This window comes from Pristis pectinata, chromosome 8 (assembly GCF_009764475.1).
Source record: "Pristis pectinata isolate sPriPec2 chromosome 8, sPriPec2.1.pri, whole genome shotgun sequence".
Classification (NCBI taxonomy): domain Eukaryota; kingdom Metazoa; phylum Chordata; class Chondrichthyes; order Rhinopristiformes; family Pristidae; genus Pristis; species Pristis pectinata.
In genome coordinates, this window is record NC_067412.1 from 74,408,030 (window position 1) to 74,425,364 (window position 17,335).

Below are 17,335 nucleotides of genomic sequence, written 5' to 3' on the forward strand. Positions count from 1 at the left end.
ATGTTCATTTCTAACTTTCCCCAGTTTCCCTGGTCTGAAACAATAACTCTTTTTCCCTCTCCACAGAAGCTGCTTGATGCGCTGTGTAGTTCCAGCATTTCCTGTGTGCATTTTGAACTCCTAACTGAGTTTGGCAGGCTAGGCCTCCTTGCCACTCATCAGTAATTGTCATGTGGGAGAGGCCACCAGACTTAAGGACAGCTTCTACCCCACTGTGATAAGACTATTGAACGGTTCCCTTATACAATGAGATGGACTATGACCTCACGATCTACTTTAAGGTGACCTTGCACCTTATTGCACTGCACTTTCTCTGTAGCTGTGACACTTTACTCTGTACTGTTATTGGTTTTACCTGTACTACATCAATAGACTCTGTACTAACTCAATGTAACTGCACTGTGTAATGAATTGACCTGTATGATCGGTATGCATGACAAGTTTTTGACTGTACCTCGGTACAAGTGACAATAATAAACTAATACCAATACCAATAAAGACTTAGCTTGGACAACCTCTCCCTATAACTCAGGCCCCCTAGTCCAGGCAACATCCTCATAAATCTTTTCTGCACTCCTTCCAGTTTAACCACGTCCAAAAGTGTACACTGTACTCCAAGTGCAGCTTCACCAACAATTTATGCAGCTCCCCAATGACTTATACCTCACCAATGACTTATACAACTGCCTCTCACCACTCAGTGATCCTGATGTGTCATAAAGTCTTGTTAGAATCTGGATCACTGAAAGAGAAGGCTGTCTGCTGACACACAAACCAGGGGATGAAGCTCCCAGAGGACGGACAAAGGACCCCCTTCACCAGCAAGCTACTGATCAGAAGGTGGACTTCTCACTGATCTCTATTTGGCTTTGCAACCTGGCCAACTTCTGAATGGAAAAAAAATGTTAAATAGCAACAGATTTATATTTGTCAGTCAGCAGCTCAAGAGATCTGGTTCCTTCTATCTGACTTTCCTGCAGAGGACAGAATAAATGTAACAGAAATGGAAGGGAACCAATCAAGGTCAAGCACAGTGAGGGACTTAAAGTATTTAATATCACAGTGAGGAAAGTACTGGATAAATTAATGGGAGTAATATCAAGTAAATCTCACAGACCTGATCAGATTTATATTTGTCAGTTAGCATAATGCTATTACAGCGCCAGTGACCCAGGTTCAATTCCGGCCGCTGTCTGTAAGGAGTTTGTACATTCTCCCAGTGTCTGCGTGGGTTTCTTCTGGGTGCTCCAGTTTCCTCCCACATTCCAAAGACATACGGATTAGGAAGTTGTGGCCATGCTATGTTGGCGCTGGAAGCATGGCAACACTTGTGGGCTGCCCCCAGAACACTCTACACAAAAAGATGTATTTCACTGTGTGTTTCGTTGTACATGTGACTAATAAAGATGTCTTATCTGCATTCACGGGTTCTGAGAGGTGGATGCAAAGTTAGTGAATGCGATCTTCCAAAATTGCCTAAGTAGTCCCAGTAACAGGAGCAAATGTATCACAGCTATTTCAGATAGGAGGTACAGAGAAAACTAAGATGTTACAGACCAGATCAGCTTTTGTTGGCAAAATATTTAATTCATCATTAAGAACATGGTGACTGGGCAACTAGAAATTCATAATGTGTAGTAGAATCAACATAGTTGTTAGAGAAAAGAGTTTTTTGAAGTTGTAACTAAGCAGACCGGCAAATCTAGTATATATAGATTTTAAAAAGGTAAGTTATTTGACCAAAGGTTGGTATATTAAATAAAGGCTTACAGTCTTCATGGGTGGGTGTTGGGGTTAAAGTAACATTAAGGTAGATAATGGATTTGTTAAAAGACAGAAAACAATAGGAATGAATGGATTGATTTTTGTCTTTAGACTGTTACTTTTGGGGTGCCAAAGGGATTAGTCCTGAGCTGACAGCTTTTTGAGATTTATATTAATGATTTGCATGAAAAGACAGTGTAACTTATCCATGTTTGCTGATGATACAAAGGTTGGCAGGGGAGGAGGACAGAAAAAATCTGCAAAGGAGTAAAATCGGGTTAACTGAGCAGGCAAGAAGATGGCAGACATTTTAAAATAGGTAAATGCAAGATTGATTACTTTGATACATGCATTTACTAAATCAAAAGGTATACAGGTCTTCATTGAAGGGGGTTAGGTAGAAAGATATTGTCTGAGATTGAACAGTACACTGATGAGATGTCATCTGGAATTCTGTACAGTTTTGAGCACTACAGTACCACATAGATGCATTAGATTGATTTCTTAATGGTTACAGTACAAAAGCTCCTTCAGCCTGCTTTGCCAGTAATCAAGATATGATCAGCAATCCTTAGTTTCTCTCTATTTAAACAATGTACTTTTCTAATTCTCCAAAGTGAATCATTTCACCTTTTCTCACATTATACTCCATGACAAATTTTTGGCTATTCACGTAACCTATGTACATCCCTTCACAAAAACAGAAAATGCAAGAACCATTCATCAAGTCAGGCAGCTTTCTCTGAAAGTCAATGTTTCAGGCCAAAACAAATGAACCACCACTAAGAAAGAAATAGGGTTCATAATATGTTGCAGTAGAATCAACACAATTTTATAAAGTGAAAATAGATTTCTTTGAAGTGTAACTAGTAGGATGGATAATGGAGAGCTAGTAAATCTAGTTTATCTGGATTTTAGTCAAGGCCACACAATGTTAGTAAAGCCTTACAGACTTGATAACATATTGATAAGGATAAATAAAATGATTAAATAAATTCGAGCTTCCAGTTTTTTTATATCTTTGCAAACTCAGTCTGCCTCACAACTTCCTTTCTTTGTAAGACCAGCAATTTGGCGTTACATCTGATTTGTCCCCTCATCTAAATTATTAATGTAGATAGCAAATAGTTAATTCACCAGTGCTGATCCCCTGTGGCATCCCACTCATTACAACTTGCCAATTTGAAAATGACCCATTTATTTTGACTGTTTTCTGTTAGTTAACCAATTTTTGTCCACACTATTACCCCCTGATTCCATGACCTTTTGTTACTTATCAATTACCTTTTGGGAATCCAAATGCATAACATCTACAGGTTCTATTTATCCATATTGCAATTTACATCCTCAAAGAACTCCAATAAATATTCCAAACATGATTTCCATTTTATAAAGCCATCTTCAGTCTACTGAACCATATTATAACTTTCTAAATGTCCTGCTACTATTTTGTTATGGAAAGAGTGAGGAAAACTGGCAAGAATGAGAAGGACTTGTGACCTCATTGAGCAATACAATATTCTGAGTGACAGGGGATTCTGAATTCTAGAGAGGCTGTCTCCTTCGACAAGAAATCTAGAACTCAGGTACAAAGTATCAAATAAGTGGCATTTAGGATGAAGATGTGGCGAAATTTCTTTAACACAGATTATTGTCTTTGGAAATGAGGTGCACATCTATAGTTTATGTGTTGCAATGCACAGAAGTTAAAGAAGTGATGAACAGCAGAGGCCAGATGCAGATTGCTCCTCAAGACCAATGTTATCACACAGAGTAGCCGGTGTCTATTTAGTGTTTTTTTCCTATATGAATATTTTAAAGGAAAAGCAAGGAGCTCTAAGAAAGCCTCAAATATATTTAATAAACTGAATTTTATATCACAGCTTCTAATGACATCTTGGTAGTAATCTCCCCCAATACTTTTCCATTCGATAGTTCCCTCATTGCTTCAGACCAGAATAAAACAATACAACACAATACCATATTGGCTATAACATCATGTCCGGAATTCAGATTTGCCTTCTAATGATTAATAACAACTGTTCCCTTTTATCCAATTGGCCTTTCTCCACATATTTCTCCATAAATGTACATTTTTTAAACTATTCAATTAATTTATATCAATATTTTGAAATAATTACATTTTCAAATGCTAAGCACCTTTATTTACATTATGATTAATCTGGTAACATTACTGCTCAGTTCTACATTTCCTATATTAAAATACTAAAATTAAAGGTATTGCATCAGATTATTACATACTACTACATATTTACAGGCACAGTGATAAACCATTCAGCTTAACTACTCTGCCAATGCTTACGCTGAAGAGAAACCTTCTGTCAGTTTCTACCGTATTCTATTAACATATTCGATTTGTCCTCCCCTCAGATTTATCTAACTTTCACTTAAATATATTTACACAAATTCCACATCTAATCATTGGGCAAAATGGTCTTTACTTTGTAATTATGTCTTTGTAATTAGTCTTGGACTTTCCACACAATATGGTTTCCTTATGCCAATCTTTAAAAAATCCATTCGTAATCTCAAATATCTCTATTGATACACACCTCTGTTTTCCAGATAAAAGGAGCACCGTCCTGTCTCTTCTCGTAAGTATAATCTCAGTTCTGGTATCTTCCTAATTACCTCTACCCTTTTTACATGAGTTTTTTTCAACAGAGTATTTCACGTGGTCTAACTAAGATTCAGCTTAACATAACTAGTCTATTTTTCAATATTATCCATCAAGAAGTAAATCCCCAAACTTTGTTTTTATGATCATGTTGCAACTTTTAATGATTCGTATTCTTGAGCACTTCATAGTCTATTCGACTCCACGATGTTGTGCCGATCTTGATGCTGATTTATACTAAATGTCCTCTTCTTGTGCATCATCCATATTCCCCCATTCCCTTCATATTCATGTGTCTATCTAAAAGCCTCTTAAACTCCACCAAACAGCCTGCTTCCACCACTACCCCTGGTAACCCATTCCAGGCACCTAGCACTCTCTGCTCCCAACATCACCTTTGAACTTCCCCGCTCTAACCTTCAAAGCACATCCTCTCGTGTTTGACATTTCTACCCAGGGGAAAAGATTCTGTCTACCCTATCTACGGCTGTCATAATTTAAAATACCTCTATCAGGTTTCCCCTCAGTCTCCGACACTCTAGGGAGAACAACCCAAGTTTGTCCAACCTTTCCTTACAGTTCATACATCCTGTTAAACTCTTCTGTACCCTTTCCACAGTCTCCACATCTTTCTTATAATGGGGCAACCAGAATTGCACACAATACTCCAAGTATGGTTTGACTAAAGTTCAAAATAGCTGCAGCACAACTTCCTTACTCTTATACTCAACACCCCTACCAATGAAGGCAAACATTCCATACACCTTCTTTACCACTGTATCCACTTATGTAGCCACTTTCCGTGAACTATGGACCTGGAACCCAAAATTCCTCTGTACCTCAATGCTATTAAGTGGTGTATCATTAACTGTATACTTTCTCTTTTCATTTGACCTCCCAAAGTGCAACACCTCGCACTTGCCCGGATTAAACTCCATCTGCCACTTCTCTGCCCATATTAGTAACTGGATTTTTTGGTAGTCCTTTACACTTTCCACAACTCTACCAATCTTGTCTGCAAATTTGCTATTCCACCCATCTACATTTTCATCCAAGTCATTGACATTTTTCACAAACAACAGTTCCCAGCACCAATTGTGCAGAATACCACTGGTTACAGATCTCCAGCCAGCATAACAGCCTTCCACTCCTACTCTCTGTCTTCCATGGGCAAGCCAGTTCCGAATCCAAACTTGCAATTCACCCTGGATCCCATGCATCTTCTAAATCAACCTACTACAAGGGACCTTATCAAATGCTTTACTGAAGTCCATGTAGATAACATCCACCACCTTAACCTCATCAAGACCTTTATCAGCTCCTTAAAAAACTCAGTCAAGTTTGTAAGATATGACCTGCCCCATACAAAGCTATGCTGACTGTCTAGTCAGGCTATGCCTTTCCAAATGTACGTAAATACTACCCCTCAGTATTCTCTCCAATAGCTTCCCTACTACTAACGTGAGGCTCACTGGGCTATAATTCCCTGGATTATCCCTATTTCCCTTCTTGAACAAAGGCACAACATTTGCTATTCTCCAGTCCTCTGTGACCTCACCTGATGCTACGGAGGACACGAAGATCCTTGTCAAAGTGCCGGCAATCTCTTCACTTGCTTCTTTCAAAATTCTGGGATATATGCCATCAGGCCCTGGGGAACTATCCACATTAAGGTCTTTTCAGAAGACCCAGCACTACCTCAATCTCAAAATGTCCCAGCATATCAGCATAACCCACTCTGTTTTCATTATCCTCCAATTCCCTCTTCTTGGTAAATACAAAGTACCTCAGCCACTTGCTCTGACTCCACGCACAAATTCCCTCCTTTATCCTCTACTTAGTTATCCTCTTTTTCTTAATGCAAGTATAAAATACCTTGGGATCATCCTTGATCCTGCTTCATGGCCCCTCTTGGCCTTCCTAATCACCTGCTTGAGCACTTTCCTGCTATCTTTATATTCCACAAGGGCCCAGTCTGATTTTAGCTTCCTAAACCTTACACATGCTTCCATTTTCTTCCTGACTAAATTTAGGACCTCTTGGGTCATCCAGGATTCCCTGATCTTACCATCCTTGTCCTTACTGGAACACGCCAATCCTGAGTTCTGCTCAGCTGGTCTTTAAACAATTCCCACATGTCAGAAGTGGACTTGTCTGACAGCAGCTGCTCCCAATTAACTAATTTTATCCTTACTCATTACTATCTTAAAACATAATGAGTTGTGGTCACTATTCCCAAAACATTCACCTATTATTAGGTTTGGCACCTGGCCTGGCTCATTTCCCAAAACTGGGTCCAGTATATTCTCTCCTCTCAATGGACTCTCCATATACTGTTTCAAGAACCCCTCCTGGATGCACTGAAGAAATTCCACCCAATCTAAGCTTCTTGTATAAAGGAAGTAACAATCAATACCGGGGAAGTTAAAGTCCCCCACTATGACAACCCAGTTGTTCCTGTACCTTTCCATAATCTGTTTACATATCTGTTCCTCCACCTCTCAGTGGCTATTGGGGGAGGAGGGGGTCTATAATATAATCCCATCAGTGTAATTGCACCTTTCCTATTTCTGAGCTCCACCCAAACTGCCTCTGTGGCTGAGCCTGCTAGTGTGTCCTCTGAGTACTACAGTGACATTCTCCCTTAACTGTAGTGCAACCCCTCCACCTCTTTTACCGCCCTCCATCACATCTAAAACAACAAAACCGAGTCTTTTGAGCTGCCAGTCCTGTCTCTGTAATGGCAACAACATCATAATTCCATGTACTGATCCAGGCTCTACATCCATCCTCCTTACCCATAATACTCCTAGCATTGAAATAAACACATTTCAGCCCATCAGTCCCACCATGTTTATTAGCCTGCCCCCTGCTGTCCTTCCTTTAAGCCTTACTTATCATATCATCTTTCTTGCCCTCAACCCTACCATCTGTTGCCCTGCTGCTGTGGTTCCCATCCCCTGGCACTCTAGTTTAAACCCTCCCGAGTAGCACCAGCAAACCTCCCAGTGAGGATATTGGTTTCCTTCCAGTTCAGATGCAAACTGTCTTGTTTGTACAGGTCCCACCTGCCCTGGAAGAGAGCCCAATGATCCATAAATCTGAAGCCCTCCTTCCTGCGCCAGCTCCTTAGCCACGTATTGAACTGCACTACACATCTATTTATCACTTTACAAGCATGTGGCACGGATAGTAATCCTGAGATTACAGCCCTGTTTTTTTTAAACTTCCTACCTAGCTCCCTAAAATTACTTTGCAGGACCTCACCCCTACTCCTGCCTATGTCATTGGTACCTATATGGACAATGACCTCTGGCTGCTCACCCTCCCCGAGTGTCCTGTACCTGCTGTGAGACATCCTTGATCCTAGCACCAGGGAGGCAACACACCATCTTGGAGTCTCAATAGCAGCCACAGAAATGCCTATCTGTTTCTATAAGAGGACCTGTTTCTATACTGCACAACTCTCATGACTGAAAATTGCCCAAAGTGTTTCCTGAATTACTAGTTTTGTTGAACAACCAATTCTCCAAACAATACATATTCTGAGAACAAAACTGAATTATCTTAGATGATCTTTTAAGGTTTTTAGGGTCAGCCTCTGCCAGCTGTCTGGCCTTTGTTTTGATATTTTTCTGCACTGTTGCATTTGGATTGTGATGGATAAGTGTACACAGTAGAACCCATTTTCAGGATTCTTAAGGTTCCACATTATTGCCATATTTTTCCTCTTCATAAATTCTATTTGCCTACTTTAGCTAAAGTGGATATACAACGTTATTTATTTGGAGGCTAGAAAATGATTAAGCATTCTAATATTTATAGATGGCATATGTATTTAGACTATGTTGCATTTATATGTATATACTTAACAACACCACCAGTTGTGCAATTTTTTGCTATTCTTATTAATGTTCATTCTTAATTATGTCCACCCAATTAATGAATTTTTCTCCTTAAATGGAAATTTTGTTGAACATCTAATGGTGAGCTCCTTGTTCCCATATACAGATTATTCCACAAAGCTATATAGCAAAGCAGTTGCAATTTTTTAGAAAAATTATTAACTGCACAACCAGCAACAACTGGAAGGACACTCAAAGTGTTAATGAACTCTTCATTAGAGCATTAAATTGCAATTGCAAAATTTGACATGCTGCGATTTCTGCTCCAGTTTCAGGTTTTCAGCATTCACTATTTTTTTCCTGTTGGCCATAATCCAAGATTGCTCAGTTTCATCTGGTGGGTACATCACAACTGGATCAAATACCCCTTATTTTTAAGCAGACAAACATGCAAACAAATCTGACACAAAGTGACCAAGTGGTGAAATGGCTCATTTTATTGTGTGATACAAGGATGTTACTTTACAACAGGTGGTACCTTAATACAAATAATCTAATAACTAGCTGTAATGAGACCACTTTTATTACAGGAAATATGAAGACATAAATAGTTTTTTTAAATTACACAGTTGGTGTCGGTGAACTGTTTGGGTGACGTGACATTTACCTTTGCAAAAGACTTCAGACACAGGTACACAGGCTGAGCTAATCTAAGTGATAAGGGCATAAACTTCAGTAGAGAAGAGTGGGTTAGTGTCTTACTGCCTTTCCAAAGATTTTAAACTGGCAAATGCATACACAGACATGAGAACATTACAATTGTTAAGTATTTACAACAAAAAGACAACTGTTCTAAATATTCAAAAAATACACAACTGATGGAGGATGCTCAGGTACTTGCCTGCAGATACTTTCCATTGTTATAGGCTGTTCTCAAATTATTCAAGAAAATGTCCTTCATCACTGGCCTCCACAGGCTGCATTAGAAGACCAACAATCATTGTCATGACAAATAGGAAAGCTGCATTTTGTACATTAGTTGCAACTTCAATCTTGCATACCATCACTATCAAATGAAGCTGACTAGACACGGTAAAGTTCAAATGGAGTATTTCACTGAGTAACAAAATCAATCCTCTAACTTGTGTTCCTATCCTTCCAAATAAGGGCAGGTCGCTCATTTTAAGTGTGATTAGAGATGCAAATTTCAAGTGACACAGTAATTCACTGCTATATTTTAGAGATGTTGTGATTGTTTTGAAGGATCCTGTAACAATGTTTGAGCAAAACACATCACTACTTCCAGAATCCTACATCCCAACTATTTATGATTCATTCTTTCATCCAGTTATTTATTAACATTTTCTTCCATTCCAGTCAATTTCTAAACAGAAATGAGGATTTCTGGAACCAAAAATCTCTGCTTTAATTATCAGTTGCTAAATATTATGAAAGGGGACAATACTAATCACATGCTCTAGTTACAGGTATAAAAATGTTTACCAAAACTAGGTTAATTTCAAGTCTGCCAATGAGTTAAAACCAACCATCACATTTTAATGTCTTCCCATTTGGTTAAAAATTCTGCAATAAACAGCAGTTCAGGTGAAGAAAGAATATTGGCCAGAATCTGTAATCTGCACCTCTGGTAGGTCTGATATAAAATGCTAAATTAGCTCTAATTCACCATATCAACATGTAGTGACCTTATGCACAGCATCACATGAGGAATATTTATAGTGGAAGGACTGTGGGCACATCAAGAGTTTACCACACACAATTTTATATGGTAAGTAAGCCAATAGTTGTGATTTAAGGTTAGTTTAAAACTGTAAATACATCAAAGTATTGTCCATAGCAAGTCCATTTAAGAGTTCACTTATCCCATTAAAAGGATTCCAAATTCAGGCATTCACATAAATACATTGCTGTCAAATTGAACTTGCTATAAATGGACAGATCTCAAACAACCAATATTAGTCCCTCCTAAATCCAAAACAATAGTTACATATTACTGCCTTTTGGTATTACAAGTACAGAAGCTGTGCAGAATCTATACACAACTCTATAAACTGTGGCTCATCTGGAGAATGTTTTCCAGTAAACTGTTAATTCACAAAATGATGTACAAAGCTGTTCATTCAAGTAATATTGATTCTATTTAATTACTGATCTTGCACCAAAACATCCTTTCAACTATAGCAAAGCTATTCAGAAAGACTCTTTAGTCTCAAACAGCAGTGTGGGCTCAATACAGAAAATTGCAATCAAGCACTCTAGTTACTTGGACATTTTGATCAACAAATAAAATTCAAGTATCCCTTCACAGAAAACTCAAACATTTCTTAATATTTAGTGATTTTTATTTAGTCTGTCTAGGAAATGGATTTTAGCTTAGAATACAAAATCACTAATTTTGAAAATGAAACTTATTGGGGCCATTTGAAAAAGAATGCTCCTTATTAGGATATTGACCAAGTAGATTAAGGAAACAGCAGTAAGAGATGCCTCTATTGTTCAACCACCTCATCCCATGTCACAAATTTAATTTATAAAGCATGATCTTCAGTTATTTTAAGGGTACCAAAAGCCATAATCACTGCCTCCTCTGGAAGGAGACTGAGTGGCTAATCAGAGGAAAATCTTTACTTCACCAAAGACTTGAAAATTTTAGCTGAGCAGTTATCTCATCACTGCATTCCTCTTCTGCACTTGAACTCCATATGCTTGTGCGCATAAGCTGATAAGCCACGAGATATATTCAGAGGAGGTCAAGTAATTATTGCAGCATTGCAACTTCGCTTAATGATAGAAAAATCAAGCCTGTTCTGCCACTGGATTGTAGCAAGGCTACTCCAATCAATTACAAATCACCCAAGGCAGCATTCTAAATCAGACACCAAGAGTCTTGCGGAACACGTCTGTTGCTTCCATACCCTACCCCCATGATAAAAGCATTCTCTCTGGTCAAACCAACATCAGCACCTCAGCTCATACTCACATCAGGACTTCATCACAGACATTTTTTCCTTTTTTGAAAATCTGATACAGCAACATCTTTGCATATTCACACAAACATTTTACATCGTGCACACATTTCTGTACAATGTAGAGGACTGCATCGCTCAGTGAGTGCAATACATAACATAAAATCAAACTCGATCTCAGATCTTAAATAAACCATGCAGCTGAAGGAAATGAAATTGAATTTTCTGAATGAAGCTCCTGGTGTGCTTGACACCTCGGCAGCAGCACGCTCACACATTACCGAGCCAGCACACCATCAAGAGGGAGCAAGGTGGCTAGTCAATGACTGTAATGCAATTGGTGATGCTGGCCAATAAGGAACAGTTTGATTGTGCCAGCATTAGCAGGAGCAGCCACCCTCATTGATTGGCGGTTCAGGTGGTTTCTCTAGCTTGATATCAATCACTGTGTAGCTGGAGTTAAGGAAATGTTTATCTTAATAAATTACATCTATACAAAGGATAGAGAGGAATCACTGCAGCCCCTCCCAAAGTGTATATACTAATGATGCAAAGACTGAATGTTTTTTTCTCAAACTAGCCCTAGCATTTCTTTGTATTGATTTTCATAATTCTTGCTGAGTTTCTTGAAAAAGCAACCAACTGCTCTACAACAGCATTATTAGCTATACATCAGGCTCAATGATATTCAACCAGCTTGGGTAACTCAGTAGCAACTTGTATAAATATATATCACACTGTTTATTCAGACCAGTATGTACCACAAGTAAGAGAAGGTTCATGATCCACAAGCCCAAATGGCTCCAAGACGGGTTCCAATAAATATTTTTTAACAAGTAGAAAGGAAACCTAGAAAGCCTTCAGCACCTGGAAAAAGCAGATCCATGTTTTTAAGGTTCTATTATGCATAAAGCTCAAAAGGTCATGAGGTATGCCATGGGGGAATTGGAATTGACTGGGAAGAGAGAGACAATGTTAATGGTTGGGTCAGGATAGGTATGCTATCAGTTTGGGAGGAGGAAATTGGTGCATAGAGTTGAGGTCTTCTTTGGTACCCCAACAAGAGAAGTTTTTAAAGTTAAAAGGAAGAAACTTTCTAGTGCTAATATCCATGAGCTATGACCCACTTAGACAGATCCCCCTTTTACCTGTTATTAAAGCCTACTTCTGCAGGAGTGGCCTGTGCCTGACTCTCAATGCTGTTTCTCCCCACAAAAGTGACAACTGGATCAACCAATTGTTCATCCCAACTCTATCGCAATTATTTAATACCAATATCAGAAGTTGCTAGAGAAAGCAGGATGTCAATTTAAAATGTCAACATCACAGCATATAAATTACTAGGTTTCTTTGTTTTGAAACCTCATTCACAACATGACAAAATATCACCAGCACTGCTTTTCCATTCATTTTCCCCAAAATATGTTGATTCCTTGTTGGGGTGTGGTTCTTCCAACTTCACCTACTCCTTGGGATACATTATGTATTCTGTGAATCCATGCAGAATTACCAAGCTATCTGACGGAACCTGATGTTTCCTCATTCTTGAGATGTGTTAGTTTCAAACTTTGATTTTATTAAAAAATCTTTTTCAGGCAGGAGTGACTGGATAGCCACCAGGAATCCAAGCAAGTTCACCCATCCCTAATTATTCCACATGACATCTGTATTTATTTTCTCACAGATATCAGCCTGTTCAGCAAATGGGTCTGTTTTCTTTTGGCTCAGCTATTTTCGGCCAGAGTAGCCTATGTTTGTGAGCTTTCTAATCTCATTTCCATTCTCCCCTACATCCCTCTGACCACTAGTGTAAAAATCTACTTTAAATATCTCCAGGCAACAGGACTAGAAAGTAAATTGCCCAATTCTTATTTCTCCAAAATTAAAATAGGATATGGTTGTTCTATTCAACTGGAAGGAATCAAAACTGCATGTGCCTCTGCCCCAATGAAACTCAAGGTTAATCTTTCAAATAGGGAAAAGAACCACTCCCTCCACTGCCTTAAAATCCCATGAATTTGAAAGGTTTTATAGCTTCATAACTCCCCACCACCAGCCCCACCACATTCCCCCCCCCCCCCAAGTTGGTTCCAAAATGGGAAACTAGAATATTCAATTTAGAAAAATACCTAAATTTGCTTGAAATTGTAAGCAATTAACTGAACAGGTCAATATCTTGTTCCAACTTGGAAAAGAAGGAAAAAAGACCTAGTATTGCATATTTTGTGATGTTGACATTTCAAACCATCCCCCTACTTTCTCATATCAAGTTGAGATAGTTATTATTGAGTGTTATCCTGACAGATAGCAAAAAAAGTCTCATTTGGTTTTGTTCTGACTTCCAACTAATATTCTTTAAAGGATACTGTCTTCTTTGCTCTTTTCAGGTGCATTGTCCATACCAGGGAGAGCAGCAGCTACACGTCGGAAAAGCTGGAAGATAAGAATCAGAAATTGATGAATAGGGAATGACATGATCAACAGAAGTCAAACTACGAAAACAAAACAAAATTTGTTTTTAAAGAGTATACAAGTAGTGTTCACAACCTACACTTGTCACAACCTGTCCTTAATTTGTCTTAAAAGTTTTCTCTTTTGTTCTCTATCAGTAGGCTTGCATTAATTGAAGGGGAAGTGAGGAGATTTGGGACTACGACCACCCTGATGTGAACAACAATTCACGTAGGAATATTTGGGGGGGGGGGGGGGGGGGGGGGGGTGCAGAAATAAGCAGTGTTGTGGAGCTCTGATGATGGATAGGCTTTGGGGTTTGAAGCTCAACTCCCAGTTCACCAGAACAAAGCTACATGCAGCTTATCTGATCAAGTGATGAGGGGGCTGAGGTTGCAGAAAGGAAAGTGATAGTGGTGGCATGTAGGTAGAGCTTTTGAAAGTTTGAAACCAGTGGAAAACAGTCCAAAGATGCTGAAATCTGAAACAAAAATCAGAAAAGCTGGAAGCATTCAGCCAGTTTAGCAGCAAGCGTGAAAAGGTAAACCAGTTAATGTTTGAAGTGAAGGGCCCTTCTTCAGAACTGAGGGAAGGAGTGGAGAGTTTATAGTTTTCAAAGCAGATCTGGGGGGCCATGAGGAAGCATTACCAGGCTTTTCTTTTCACAAATGCTGCTTGACTGGCTGTTCTTCCATCATTTTTATTCCTGAAACCAATGTTTGGTTCTCATTTTAACTGAAACAAATTTGTATCTTATCATTAGGACCTGTTATGCTGCTTTATAATAGAAAATAAAGCTCTACATTTCATTCATAATGAAATGTCTTTACTGAAACCAAACTCCAACCATAAACAACATTTTAGGGAAAATCCTAAATATTGAACAAAATTTGGAACTGCTGAAAGAATGTTGACCTGAAATATTAGCCTTTTCTTCCTCCCTCTCCACCCCCCCCCCCCCCCCCCCCCCCCCCCCCCCCACCCCCCCCCCCCCCCCCCCCCCATACAGGTGTTGCTTGATTTACTGAGTGTTCCCAATATTTTCTGGTATCTTTATTTAATGATCTGCTTTTTAAAAAAATCTGAAACATTGTTACCACTTGAGACATATTACTCTGAGTTCAACATTGTTTTTCTGTATCATTCATTAGATTACATGAGTAAACCGATTTTAAAATTAATGAATTAAATAACTGTTTCAGTAGGGGAATAAAAAAACAAATGACTTTTCTTTTAAAAAAGTTGTTCTGGGGGAAAAATGTCCACCCAGAAGAGCCACGAATGAAAAGTCCAATAAATGAGGGGGTTTAATAGGAAATTAATATACTTTGAATGTAAATGATGAATGAAGGTAATTAAGAGACTAGGAATCAAAATAAAATTATCCAAGTGGCTTTTTCCCTTTCTGCTATCCCTTTGTCCCCAATAAACCTCTCTGTTAAGGCATAGCATTAGCATCTATAATTGCTACTTACCTACTGTCTCATCTGCAGTCTACTGCCTGCTTCTAAATAAGGTAAAAAGTATAAGAACACCACGAACAGAAATAAAGATGGATCTCTACACACCTTGGCTCAGTTTTCACTCCAACTTCAAATATGTCAAAATGAATCAGAAATAAACAAGTACTACTTTAAGGTTTACAATTTGAAGAGCCTCTTAACTTTATTATTCATCTGGTTTTAGATCAGGTCAGGAGTTCTCTGCTCAATCCTTTTGTTTCACATTGTTTACCCAGGTATTAGGTAGATTAGCTCACTTTCTGGTAACAGGTGAGAAGTTCTGAGTAAGAAATGTACAGCTTGTGGAAGGACACAGTTGAATCTGGGATGGTACGATTTTGATCAATCCAACATCACACTTACCTTAAAGGTACATTTGTATGTCTTTTGAGCATGTAAATTATTGTCAACCCACCATAATTTTAAGAATGCAGGGCTGTTTGATCAGACATGCAAACGCTGCTGCAATAAAGTAAATGGTCCAGTCATTTTGTGTCCCCGAGCCAGGCTATTATACAAGTTGAAGCAATAAAGATTAACTCCTGATGTGGCTGATGCAATGTTCACTTATGAAAGTATCTGTATACACATAATAGATTGCAAGTGATGGCATATTACATCTTTCAGCTTGTTAGCATGCAATAGGAAATCTGACTCTGTTGAACCCAATAAGGATAAATTCCTTCATGGGATGTGTGTGGCATTGGTAAGGTTAGTTGTTATTACCCATCCCAACTGCGTCTGAGTAGATGGTTGACAGCTATTATCTTGAACCACTAATGTTCTCTTGGGTAGGATGTTTGATCTAGCAGAGAAGGAGATACATTGATATATCCAAGGTCAGGTTGGTGTGACATTTTGAGGACAATTTGTCAGTGATAACATTCCTTAGAACCCTACTGCTCTTGTTTTTCTAAACATTAGAGATCAGGAGTTTGGTCAGTGTTGTCGAAGCAGCCTTAGTGGGTTTTGCAGTACATTGTGTAGATAGCACACATCAAGACTAACAGAGCAATGGTGAAGAAAACAGATGTTTGGAATGAATTCAGAGTATCAATCAAGTGCATTAGTTTGTCCTGGATAACCTTAAGTATTTTGAATGTTGCTGGAGCTGCACTCATGCAAACAAATGGAGAGTATTCCATCACAATCATGATGTAGCTTCTAGGTGGAAAAAAGATCGAGTAGTCAAGACAAGAGTAACTTTCCACTGGAGATCCAACCTCTGATCTGCACTTGTAACCACTGTACTTTTACAGCTGATTGTTAACTTTCTGATCAGTAGTGACCAGAAGACCTTGATGATGCAGAGCTCAATGAAAGGTTGAATATCAAATGGAGGTTCAGATATATGCCCAAATACTTTACGAGTGAAGGGAAACTCCAGACTGTAGAAATCAAAGCATAACAGAGCATACACTGATATTGAGCCTCAGTAGAGTATCTTAAAATTGAAGCTCATGAGTATTCTAAATTCAGAACAAAAAGGAGCTTTTTTTTTAAAACCAATGGTTTATTCCATGGCAATAATTTTGCCATCTCCTACTGATCAAATCTAGGGTGCTTCTGGAGATTGCAGTTCTCCTCTGATATTATGCAATACTGAATTCATTTAACTTTTCCTTCATTTCTGGATAAATGATTTGCTTGAGATGAGGCCATGGAATATCAACCCTATTTCCACTGGTGGACATGAAACAGGAACTTTGTTATACTCTAGAAATACAACCCCTTGGAAAGTACCTTTTTGTTTAAAGAAACAGCAAATGGACATACTCTTCCATCAGCAAGAAGTATTTTGTGCACTGTACAAAATGAGGTTATGCTAATGAGATATGGATGTCAGCCAGCCAGCAGGTAGACAAGGGAAGAGGGAGGTAGCTTCTTAAATTTTGTCTCAGGGAAGTTTTACAGGTCGGAAGTTTGTCAAGTAGTTCTTGGTGCTTTTCCCTCTGAGTAGATAATTCTTAAACTTGTATACTGTGCATACTGTCAACACAACATGTGTAGAAATGAATAGGCTCATGAACAATCTTTATCCCAGAGGTTGCAGAGTGTGCCACACCTGAATTGCACTCTTGGGCAATTTACAGAAAAGAGGCAATATACAATCAAGACAACAGCCACTTTTAAAAATAAATATTTTTC

The 17,335-nt window shown here is 38.6% G+C and overlaps 1 protein-coding gene across 2 annotated transcripts in view; it reads right to left on the minus strand.

Moving 5' to 3' along the window:
- Nucleotides 1-8,726: 8,726 nt before the first annotated feature.
- Nucleotides 8,727-17,335, minus strand: part of rab41 (RAB41, member RAS oncogene family) — a 32,211-nt gene continuing 23,602 nt past the window's right edge. For both annotated transcript variants that reach the window (XM_052021429.1, XM_052021428.1), the window contains exons 7-8: nt 13,601-13,667; nt 8,727-11,679 (exon numbers count right to left, since the gene is read on the minus strand). In XM_052021429.1, coding sequence (XP_051877389.1) covers nt 11,615-11,679; nt 13,601-13,667 — 132 coding nt within the window. In that variant the 3' untranslated portion in view covers nt 8,727-11,614. The remainder of the gene's footprint in view (nt 11,680-13,600; nt 13,668-17,335) is intronic.